The 12,689-nt window shown below is 41.9% G+C and overlaps 2 protein-coding genes across 2 annotated transcripts in view; one reads left to right on the plus strand and one right to left on the minus strand.

Moving 5' to 3' along the window:
• The first annotated feature begins 508 nt into the window (after positions 1-508).
• On the plus strand, positions 509-4,043 carry LOC128728259 (protein GPR107). The gene is made up of 9 exons (XM_053821877.1): positions 509-600; positions 747-905; positions 970-1,080; positions 1,185-1,330; positions 1,424-1,685; positions 1,779-2,167; positions 2,239-2,629; positions 2,707-2,876; positions 2,969-4,043. The coding sequence occupies exons 2-9, from the start codon at positions 804-806 to the stop codon at positions 3,120-3,122; spliced, it is 1,725 nt and encodes a 574-aa protein (XP_053677852.1). The 5' UTR covers positions 509-600; positions 747-803; the 3' UTR covers positions 3,123-4,043.
• Positions 4,044-4,197: 154 nt separating this feature from the next.
• Positions 4,198-12,689, minus strand: part of LOC128728698 (uncharacterized) — a 68,606-nt gene continuing 60,114 nt past the window's right edge. Inside the window, exon 4 of the mRNA XM_053822332.1 lies at positions 4,198-5,684. Coding sequence (XP_053678307.1) covers positions 5,486-5,684 — 199 coding nt within the window. The 3' untranslated portion in view covers positions 4,198-5,485. The remainder of the gene's footprint in view (positions 5,685-12,689) is intronic.

Here is a 12,689-nt window from a genome sequence, read left to right on the forward strand (position 1 = left end):
CAAACACGGGCTACACACACGTAAGCAATGCGAATTTGTGATATTATTTGAGTTACGCTGTCAAACGTCATAGAGAGATTTTCACTGTTTAGAAACGTAAGGGATCGGGGGCAAAACAAACTCCTAAAGGCTTTGAATGATTTTCTAACTACAAACATGAAACAATGCACTATTATTTACTCATAAATAAAATACACTGTCAAGATTGCTTTTGACCTAACAAAACAAAACACCACTCCCCAAAATTGCCACCTTAGGCTAGCCGTGTGTAAAATTGTTACTTAATCTAGCTTATATTATAGCATTTCTTTAGTTAGTTAAACCACAAATTTATAATATTTGACTAAATTCAAAATAAATCACTTTATATGGATGTTCAAAACAAAAATGAATCAATTTTTGAATAACATGTTTTTATTTTTTTAATTATTCATAGGAGCCTCAGTATAATGCGTTTTGGCCCCAGATCCCCTATGATGGGTTTTCGTTTCGGTGGAAACAGGAACAGTTGATTTCTTTTAGAGACTATTTTTTGATCAGGACCTTTATTTGGTATATTTTAAGTGAATCAATACATCTTCGGCCAATTCCGACTGCCAGGTATAGTGTGTTTTTTCCAGTGGTTACATCGTACACCACTATTGTTTCGTGCGTTCGATAAACAAATGTGCCTCAACTTCAGGGAGGGTGACACTGCGGAAAGGTGCAAACAGTGAATGTTGATATTGAATCCATCGTCTTTGCAGCGGCAGTACTAGCAGCATTACCAGCATACGAAGGCATTCCCGGATCGGACCAGTAGAATGAGCAGGAGATGGACCGGCACACTGGCGATTGTGGCGGCTCTGCTCGTAACCCTGTTCGTGACTGCCACCTTGGCCCGACGGCATCATCTGGAAGTGCGGGTATGAAGCACGAATCATTGTGTTCCTTCGTGATTGTTGTTTGATGTGGTTAAACTCGTTTCAGGATGATTTCCGCCGATACATTCTACTCAGCACGTTCGGTTTCTACTCCGGCGGGGTGCTAGATGTGCAGATATCCCATTTCCGTGTCGATCCCGGTACGGAGGATAACGTGGTAAGTGCAGAGTCGCCAGTTTAAGGACATGCTCCTATCAACTCGTCAATTTGTCCGAGGTGTTGATGCAATGTTTCGGTTGTTAAAAACGTTCACGCCCTCAGTTCGGTCTCTCACTCGACAAAACGATGTCGGACGCAATGAACCCGTACCTGGATTCACACCAGGACAAATGCATCCTCACCGAACCGGCTACGGTGGAGAACCACGGTCCGATCGTGTTTTTCAAGATGGACCTGAAGCAGAATGTGTGAGTAGCGCAGTACGGGTGTAAAGCGTTCGACCCAGTTGCTTTGTCGCTTGCAATGTGGGCATCATTTAAAATTTGCTTTCCCACCATCAGAGTGCATGTGAGCTGCTCGAAGGATTGGGTTAACATTCACCTGTACAAAGATCGAAGCGGCGTACCGGCTCTTCGCTCCAAGCGGCAGTCTTTCGCGCGAGTTAGCGACTCAAAAATGGTTTACATGCAACGTCGACGCCGAGCTGCCGTTCACCCTGAGCCTGCTGGTGGTGACGATAACAGTGCGGCCATCGTCTGCAGTAAGCTAACACTGCCACTCGAGGTCAAGACGGACGACATGTTCAAGTACTACAGCTTCAACGTAGGTGTTTATGTTCTGCGTTAAATCTTACGACGTTTGCGTACAGTACCCTACTGATATTTGCCTATCGCATTTTTTTTTCTCTTCCAACAGTTCGCCCTCTACGTGGCCACTAAGCAGGAGGAAGGGCTGTATAACCTGTTCTTCCACAGCTGCTCGAACTATTCCCCAAACAGCTTGTACGAGCTGAACTTCAACGTCGACATCGAAGAGAAAAACAGCGGGAACTATCTGTCGGCGGGTGAAATGCCACTGCCAGCGCTCTACTTTATGATGTCGCTTCTGTTTTTCCTGTCCGGTCTGTTTTGGGTGTTCATCCTCTGCAAGAGCAAACACCCGCTGTTCAAGATACACTATCTGATGGGTGTGCTCGTGTTTCTCAAGTCGTTGTCGCTCATGTTCCACGCCATCAACTACCACTTCATCGAGGTGCAGGGCGAGCATGTAGAAGCGTGGGCTATCCTGTACTACATTACACACCTGTAAGTCCCCTTCGCGTCGTACTGACAACCACCCAATTGACCTAAATCGTTCGCTTTTTCTTCGCTTGCAGGCTAAAAGGAGCTGTGCTAATCATCACGATCGTCTTGATTGGCACCGGGTGGACGTTCATTAAGCACATCCTTGCCGATAAAGACAAGAAGCTGTTCATGATCGTCATCCCGCTGCAGGTGCTGGCGAATGTCGCTGAGATTATCATCGCCGAGAGCGACGAAGGCGATAAAGAGTACAGCACGTGGCGCGACATAGTCATGCTAGTCGATCTTCTGTGCTGTGGCGCGATCCTGTTCCCCGTTGTGTGGTCAATCCGGCACCTGCAGGAAGCCGCCGGTACGGATGGCAAGGCAGCGATCAACCTGCGTAAGCTTAAACTCTTCCGGCAGTTTTACATCATGATCGTGTGCTACATTTACTTCACGCGCATCATCGTCATCCTGCTCAAGGTGGGTGTTTGCTTTTCCGGTGCTTTCGTTTATGAAAGACGTGATGAAACTAATGAGCTCTTCTACGGCGATTGCAGATAACCGTCGCGTTTAAGTACGCTTGGTTGGATGAAATGTTCAAGCAGATGGCCACGTACGTGTTCTTTGTGCTGACTGGGTACAAGTTCAGACCCGTTTCGCAGCATCCGTACTTTTCCCTACACGGCGAAGAGCTCGAGGACGACGACGAGGACGGTGAAGTCGCATTGTGAGTTGATCGTACACCCTCCCGTTTGCTACTGTAGTGCTAATGCCCAGCGAATGCATCATTTAATCTACGCTTTTTTTCTGTACACGCAGCTTTACGCAATCGGGACTGAGTGACGGTGTCAGCAAAATCACGAACCGTTCCCATCCGTCGTCACTGGCGGCCTCCGCAACGATGGTCGAAACCCACGAGGAAGAACGGGAAACTTTAATAAGCAAGCGCGAATCATCCCACGAGTACGACTAAAACCGGCGCCGTGTGTCGAGCGAGCTGCACACACCCGGCGGGGGCTTTGGCAGCTGTCTATCAACTCATTCTGGATATTCATCGTCACATCCGCTCGTCATGGAATCCTGTCGTTTCGTAGAAATGATCTTGAACACCGATTCCGGGCTAGGGTGGCATTTTGGTGACGATACACGTTCCGCTAGGCGACATTCAAGCTCGGGTGACTCGTCTGCAACGCCCCGAAATTCCATTTTGCTTCGCATTTTTTTATATATAAACTAATGCCTAAAACTAATACAGTACACGATAAACCGACATACAGAGCGCACGCTGGCGCTATAGGGCGGCTTCTTTGGAAGAGAGTTTAAGTGGACATTACCAAATACCAACCAAGCCAAACCTCACTGGTACAAGACAGGTCCGCGTTTGGAGATGGTGTGATAGTGACCGAATGTTAGCGATTCTTACGCGATGGCGACTAGAAATGGCTCATTTTGCAATGGCGACATCCAAAGCATTCGTTCGTTGGAGCCGAAGAGAGAAAGAGAGAAATAGGGAGAGAACGGTGGTACTATCCTCGCCTCCGTTCCATCTCGCCCATCCCTATGCGGTATCCGGACGCGGCCGGAGAGATGTGGTTTAGTTTAAAATTTAGAAGACACTCGCTTATGCTCCTCCGTGAAAGAATCCACGCTGTGATTTCGCCGGCTCCGGCACCATCGTTGTCGGGGTTATGGTAGAGGTAGAATGCGAAGAATGGATTATGAGTTTTAAAGGACCACGATAAATGATCAAGATTTAAATTTAAACAAACACCCACACACACACACACTCTGGCAAGTAAAAAGAGAATGCGTTAATCCGATTGCGGATCGATTAGCAACCGGAATGACAGATTTAAAGAATAATTAGAATAACATATGTAGATGTAAAACTAAATAAATCACCACAACTTATCCAAAATGTGTTCCTGTCTCTACGGGTGTTCGATCGATGTCTTACGACCCATTGTTTCTGATTCGCACCCCGTATCCTGGTGGTTGCATTAAATGCATCAAACACAACCCTGCGGGTTTACTTTTAAGTATCCATTTCATATGATTTATTCTGTTTATTTTTTTGCACTTGGCGTTCACAACATTAAGGTTCAATATACGTGTTTTACATATCAGTTATTTAATCATCAGCTACGTTACTATTAGCCACAGACACATTAACACAGCTCTGCTGCACAAGATTCCTCTGACTCTCCTAGTTGTTGCGCTTAAATTCATGTCGCTTGTTTCTAGTTTCTTTCCTCCAAAATTTTTGCTACTTAGTAGGTATGATATAGTTCTTCTCTTTCTTCAAAGCTGCTCGTTCCGTGTGAGTGTCTATCCCTTCCCTATCCTGCGGTTTGCGGACATATAATGATATGAATATTTCAGTAGAATTGGTACCTCGGGATGCAAGAGGGTTGTTTAGTTTTTGTCACTTCACTTTCAATACGTCCCATTTAAAGTTCGTGTAAAAATGTGCCATCATCGACATTATCGTTCACAAACGTGGTTTGCTAGCGAAAGCGGGTCAGGAATGATTGTGACGTTCTGTTTCAGTTCACCAACCGTCTTCGATAAGTTGTATAAATGTGTTTCTTTAGATGGTTGTAATTTGTGGTAGCTTGGGTTGGATTGTTTTGCGCAAAAGGTGTGTGTATCTTTTATCCTCTTTCTCATCAGGCTTTTACGGTACAAGGAGCCACTGGATAGGCGCTTTCTGGCGCTTGGGTAACGCTACAAACGTCAAGAGTAAGGCTCCTGGCTACCGGGGTTCATCTTTACGGTGAGATGCTGTGTAGCAAACCTACACAACAACATACCAGCCATTGGAGTACAACGGAAGGATTCATCGTGCTTTTTTTTGGGGAGTTTTTGGCTTCTGCACATGCTTACTGGGATTGGACAAAACATCGATTTGTGCGCCCTTGAGGCCCAAATATAGCTGCTGGTAGGATTTTAAGGAGTAATGTAGATGCGACGGCAAACGTAACGGTTGCTGTGTTTAGACACACAGCCTAAAGGACGTGCACTGGGCAACGATTTCCGCGTGGTAAGCTAAAAACACATCGAATAAAAGCGTTGTTGACTCAAACACTAGACATTTACGCGTAGCTGTTAGGTCCTTCCCGGGTGCGGGAGTGCCCTGTTCGCCTACTTTGATCCTCCACCTAGTGGTCTGCCTTTAATCCCCAATTCCTGCTTGTGTATTTCAGAGCCACAAATCAGCCTTTCATCCCCCGACCCGGGGGTTTAGTGAGCAATGCAACATAGACGCGCCCAGTGCGGTTATATTCTGCCTCGCTGCTGTTGCAGATGTTGGCCCTACAGTGGACGTACAGCACTTTAGAGCAGCCGCTCGAGGTCCTCACTCTCAGCATCGCTGGTGCCGGTGTCGGAGTCCGAGTAGTCGTCATCATCCCGGCGATTACGTCGGCAACACGGCAATCGCCCATCATCCTCGTAGTCACTCCAGTGCTCGAACTCTTCCTTGTGGTGCTCCAGCAGCATCAACGACGAAAAGAGGCTATCGCAGCCGCTGCATCTGCAAGGACGAAAAGGATAGTTAGTAGAATGCGCTGTTCAAAACGTGCCAATCAGTCCTTCAACAGGTGTTAATGTTTGAAGGTGATTGAGAGAGCGCGATCAAAACGTCACTGTCTACAGGAGTAGGTGTAGCGCGGTGTAAAGAACACCCTCCAAAGACGTTGACGAGGGTCTTTGGGGATGCTGAAATCGATTCAGAACTCAAACGTGAGTCACGAGAGTTAAGCTCGGCTCAAAACAGGTAGAGCGTTAATGAAGCTAACGTACAGACCTTCCAGCATCAACTAATTAGCCCTTTAAAAGGAAAAGGAAAATGAAGGAAAACCACCCGATGGAGGTGAAAAGAGCGACGACTTGATGAGAAAGCGGTAAGAAGCTCTCGAGCCGCTCGAGGAAGCGGAAGCCGCTGACTTCATCCCAAATCACCACAAGGAAGTGGACGTCAACACCGGCGGAAGCAGCACCACCGCGGATAACGCCAGATTCAGCGCCGGTGTCGGTGTCCGACCTGATTGTCTTCATTCCAGTCCCAGCAGGATGCTCTTTCACCATCAAACCCAACAACCGCATCACCAAAACGACCACTGTGTGCCAACTCGCAACGAGATGATCCGGTTATCTTCCGCCGGCATTGCGTCGACTCGGTGTACACAAGCATATTTAGCACCACAAGCTATCTCCCCCCTTTTCCCATCCTCCCCTCGTGAACCCCTCCTCACCAACTGTTACTCTCGTCGGAGTCCTTCCTGAGGAAGCACTCAAGGATCTTTCACTGCTCTATATCTTCGAGCGAGCGCGTCTGCATGCGTCACGCCAGATAAGATACGACTCCCTATCCTTCTCCTGTTTCGGGTGTTAGTTTGAGATGGGTGGGTGGGTGCGTCCCTTTTGCCTCTCGCTGCTACTGGCCCCTCCAGTAGCAGAACTACTGGCTACAGTCGGCAGAAAAAGAGCTAGGTTTGGAAATCGGTTTGCCAGCCAGGCATGCACTTGAGGGCGTCACGAAGGGCAAACGTCTGCTGAAGGGTGATTAATTTGGAGTTGCTTTACCATACCCACGGTTAACGCGGTTCGGCACCTCGCTGCTCTCAAGCAGCACCTTCGCACCGTTTGGGACGCCGTGTTTGTACTGGAAATGACATTTTCTGCTGCGTCCCAGCTCGAGGTGTCCTGTTCGATTGCGTGCCGGCTATTTCTTGACTGATCGCTCATCGCGTGCCAGGCACGTCCGAGACGGTGCCGACCAGAGAATCAATAAATAAATCACAAACGAAACGTCTCGGCGGGCTCCGAGGGCTCTCGAGAATCGATAAAGCAAAGCTCGAGGCTCGAGAGTCTGGCTTTGGGGAGGGGGCGTTTGGGAGCTCATTTTCTCAGCCGGCTTTTTTTCCCCCCACCCCGAAGGGTGATTGGAGCAGCTGCTATTGTTATCACCACACACCCACACCTGTCGCTTTCGATTGTGTTGCTGCGGGTGGAAAGTTTTCGTCGATGTTGAACTGAAAAGGGCCAGTGAACTGCTGCAAAACGGACCTACCACAGGGAGGTGGGGGGTGTGAATGGGGCTGGTTTTTGTTTGCCCACTCGCCCCATCCCCTCTTACTTCCACCCTTCATACCCTTCCCCTCCTCTCCGCTCCCCCTATCGCCAAATAACCGGCGTAAACGTCAGTAATTAACTTGTGCGATAGGCCGCAACCGAAGGCCGCCATTTTTGTTTCTTTTCCCTTTTTTCTCCCTCATTGGCTTTAATGTGCAGAGCGGACGTTGGATGGGCCGGCATAGTTTACAGATTCAGTGATTCCGGCGTGATTATGCGTGAATGCACAAATGCCAGTGCACACCGGAAACGGTTGCCTTAAAGGCTGACGTCATCGCGTTCCCTCCTCCCCCGGGACGGGACCCAGAACGGGGAGCGAATTTTCCGGGACCGGTTTTGGGAGGGGGTGGTTTTCCTGGTTTGCTTCACGCTGGGTGCAATTAACTCGCCAGCGCGTCTGGTTTCGGCACCGGCCATTTTCCGTTTGCTGGATGCGGATGCGCTACCAGGCGTCTCCATTTGGTCGCTGTGGATGTTATTTTGGAGCCGTGGGTATTAGTATGGTTGGAGGAATTTGTACCAAATCATGTTGAAAATTGATCATTTATGCATATGCGATGGTTATTAGTTTGGGAAATCTCGATGTCACTATTTAACACACTTTTTTTCGAATGTTCAAAATTTTCCTATTATCGTAAGCAGCTTCAGATTATTTGGTTAAATTTCTGTTGCTGTATGTTTATAATTTATATTTAAATATCATTATTTGTAACACTTTATGCGTGATTTTGATTAGTATTAAAAACAACAACATCACAAATTGAATTGTTAAAAAAACTTTTTATGAGTTTATCTTAATTGCCAGAAAAATGCTTTTTGAAACGCATTTTTAAATGTGCTCTCTATTTCAAATCGAACTTAAGTGTGTTGAAAATAAGGAAAAATATACCCTCTGTATATATTAGAAGAGGTATATGATTTTTGCAATCCAATGCTGTATTATTACGGCTCATCAATATCAAGGAAAAACTGAAACACAACGCCTTTGGTTGTTCGAGTATTATGAAAACGGTTAATAAATCAAACATACCGTTAGTGTACTTTACTCTTGGTTATCAAAATTTATCAAAGTTGAAATAATAAATATTATTTTGTGCATTCTTTTTCTTAATTGGCTCGACAACCGGTGTACGGTCAAGGCCTACCTTGCTAGGCTTAGCAAAGGCTTTTTTGACTTGGAATTTATCGTAGCTGGATAGTTAGTCCTGCGTAAGGGGGAGGTTCACCCGGTTTGTGTATATATATATATGTAATAAACGTAGATGTGTGTGTGTGTATATATATATATATATATATATATATATATATATATATATATATATGTATATATATATTTATATATATATATATATATATATATATATATATATATATATATATATATATATATATATGTATATATATATATATACATATATATATATATATATATATATATATATATATATATATATATATATATATATATATATATATATATATATAAATATATGTATATATATAAATATATACATATACATTTATATATTTCTATTAACAATAAAATTTATATATTTATGTATATATGTACAACTAAAACTCAACCACCTGCACAAGGCAAAGGGGGAGTTCCCATACAATCACCTGTCTAGCATAATTGGTTTATTATTCGCCGATTTGGCTTTAATTTGAGGAAATGTTTCTTTTTAATTTTCATAAAAGAACCCAAAACGGCAGGTATTCTAGTGGGGAACAAAGTGGGACACAATCTCCCATAAAAAAGTCTATAATACTCGCTTAAAAATACAAAATATATTTTGTCAAAAGTTATCACACATTCTTCTTTTTAGTTTTTGTAATAAAGTAAAGAAGCCAATCCCTCCTACTCCTTGTGGTGTTGGAAAGAGTCTTCCATATATTCCCTCTTACGGTAATTCAAAATACTAATGGCATCTGATTTAATCTAGATATCGAATACGCACTTCTTATCACCTTCTTTACAGTATGTCATATTGTAAGTTTCCCAGTTCGGAACAAAAGCGGGTAATGGTACAACTTGTCAACTCAAAATATTTCCACAGGTTTGCAAATGTCATCGAATTCAACTCAAATTTAATCACTTAGTCCAAAGAGTGGCAAAAATGCAGTTCTACAAGCGGGGATCAAATGTTTACCCCCTTCTCCTTCCGCAAATACAGAAAAAAATATGGAAAAGTACAAATTGCTTCCAATTTAATTAAAATACGGTACAAATGCTGCTTACTATTCACAGATCAACGTAGATTAATTTACACTGATGGGAAACTAAGAGAGGCTTCCAAAGAACATCATTTTTGTAATACAAAAAAAAGCTCGTTCAGAAAAATAAAATTCGATACGACTCAATTTAAATGATTCTTCTTACTAAAAATTTCTAGTAGTGGGGCTGCTCCAAAAAGTGAATATTATTCGCTTAAAATTATAGATGATGTCCGATTGGGCTGTAATTTGGCGCATAGAAGTTTTATTACTTTACACTTAAACTGCCAAAGTTTCAGTTTTCTCAATGGGCAACAAAAGGAACTTCCCCCTCCCCCCCTCACCAAAAAAGTAAATGTTATTCTCTTAAAACTGTAAATGATGTCCAGTATGGCTGAAATTTGGCAAACATGTTCCTTTTACCATTCGGCAAAAGTATTCAAAGCTTCATCCACCTCCGCGAGATGGTGAGGGGGGCTCCCATAGAACCACAAGAAGGGGGGCAAAATACAAATGAAGACCGAAATATCCGCAATTCGACAAACATGTTTCTTTTAACTTTTTCGAGCAGAAACTAAAGCTTCAATTACCTCGAAGAAAAAACGGGCATCTTCTATACCATTCGCTGCCCTTATTATAAAACAATATGTAGGTCTGTTAATGGCTATTAAAAATTCAAACGATGATCAATTTGACTGAACATGTTTTTATAAATCTGTTTGTTAAAAGCCAAACCCTCCTGCCCTCTCCGAGGATGAAAAAAGTAGGTGGTCTCCCATATATTCCCTTTCACTGTAATTGAAAATCGTTGAAAATACAAATGACATCTGATTTGACCTAAATATTGGGTTTGTGTTTCTTAAAACTCTCTATACAATATATGATGAAGTATAAGTTTCCCGGTTTGGTATATCTTTATATTATCACTTTGAAGTACATATGTCGCCGAAATCAACTAAATATTGATCACTTAATACAAAGACTTACAATTTCAAATTGAAACACGGTACGAATGCTTCTTCCTATTCATAACGTGACGAAGAAACAAAGGGAGGTTTCCAAAGAACCTCCTGTCTGTATTACCAAGAAAATAATTCAGTCATAGCAATAAAGCTTGGTCCGGATAATTTTAGGTGAGGATGATTCTTTCTACACAAAATTTTAAAAACAAGATCTCCCATACGAGCTCTTCTTATTAGAGTATTGGAAAAAGTGGTCAAGCAAAGCAATCATGTCCGATTTAAATGAAATGAGGCGAATTATTAAAAATGTCCATCATTACTGGAAAATTCGAATGGGGACGTTGCAGCTCTCCCGGTTGGAGACAAATTGGTGAAAGAGCATACAATACCTGTTCGAAAATTTAAAAAAATGCACATAATTACAAATATCGTCCAATTTAACAACAACTTTTCATGTACGTCTTAACACAGTCTATGCAACAAGTAGCAAAATATCATTTTCTGCAATGCGGGAATGGGAGGATGCAACCCTAATTCATTGGTATGTTCAAATATCGCTCAGCGATACAAAAGTTTATTGTTTATTTTTTTTTATGAGTGACTTTTACATTATGGTCGGGAAAGGAATTGCCGTTTTCAGAATAAAAGAAATTAACAAAAATGTAAAGTCGTCAACAAACTGTTCAGTTTCCTGCAACTTTTCTCTCTTCTACCGTTTATTTAGACAGTTTAGTGTAATAAGAAACTCAATTCTTCCTCACTCCACGCATGTCAAAATTTAAAAATGTAAAATATTTTTCAACATATAGTTGAACATAACGCTATACCCTTTTTCAATAAGATTCAATTTTAAATTGTGTTGAGTTGCGTTAGAAATGTGGTTGGTGTAATAAATTTCAATATGGATTTCAGAGCATAATGATTACGAACATGGAATGGCGTTTTGAAAGGGAACACATGAAATACAAAGGAAATGGAAAATTGTTTCCAGGAAACTTCAGTAACGAAATAAGAATAAGAGATAGAAAAGTAGAAAGAATTTGGTCGTCTTACATGCTCAGGATGGAACAACATGCTACTTTTCTTCATTGCTATGTAAATAAATTGATATGACCGATCCAAGAAAAGTGATAATGATAAAAGAAGAATTTTCGAAAGAGTTTAAGCGGAAAACACTAGGCATAAAAAATAGGTTTTACTAAATTCATGACGTGAAAGATGCGAAAGATTAGGTAGAAAATTTTTGGTAAAAACGGGTTGATCATACGAAGCGAAGATTATGAAGAGAGATGGCAGTTGTGAAACAACAAGAGAAGAAAGGATTTGATATAAAATCCTTTCCTTGATAGCTAAGATGGTTAAAACGGTAGATTTGTTAAAAAAAGAGTACATGACAGTTTGAAAAAGCAAGATATAGCAAATTGAAATGAAATAGAAAACCGTGAAAAACGAAGCTAGGAATTTCGTATATAGAATGAATACAACTAAATGAGAAAAAAAGAGTATACACATCAAAAATTGAATTACACCAGTATACGTGAAAATGACCCTTTCTGTTTCCTTAAACAACGTCGACCCGAATGAAATCGGGTTTATCAGCTAGTAAGACATAAAAGTCTATACTTACTACATACTAAAAATGGAGACGTTGTGGTTTTCCCGGTAAGAGGCAAATTTTTGGGAGGGCATACAATATTTTTTCAGGATATTGAAAAAAAAAGGTTCAAAATAACATTTGTTGTCGAATTTTACTAAAACTTGGCATGTAGTAGCAAATGGAAAAAAACTTGGCATGCAAGAAGTAGCAAATTAGCAGTTTCCCCAATGTGGAAATGGGGCATAAAGTAGCCCGTAAAACCCTCACTTCCTGGAATGTTCAAAACTTGCACAACGGCACAAATCTGTTATTTTTTATTCTTTTAAATAAGTGACTTTTACATCATGGAGGGGAAAGGTATGGCCGTTTCCAGAATAAATGAAACTAACAAAAATGCAAAAGACGTCAACAAACAGCTCAGTTTCCTGCAACTTTTCTCTTTTCGTCAATTGGTTTAGATACTATACTACACAAAGAAATTCAACTTATCTCTCTCGACGTAAATTCAACTCTCGACGTAAATTCAACTCTCGACGTATTATAAAATATAAATGTAAAAATTATCGCTTAATAGATAAAAAATAATAACGCTATGCACTTATTCAGTAAGATTCCATTTTTAATTATT

Source organism: Anopheles nili, chromosome X (genome assembly GCF_943737925.1).
Source record: "Anopheles nili chromosome X, idAnoNiliSN_F5_01, whole genome shotgun sequence".
NCBI lineage: Eukaryota > Metazoa > Arthropoda > Insecta > Diptera > Culicidae > Anopheles > Anopheles nili.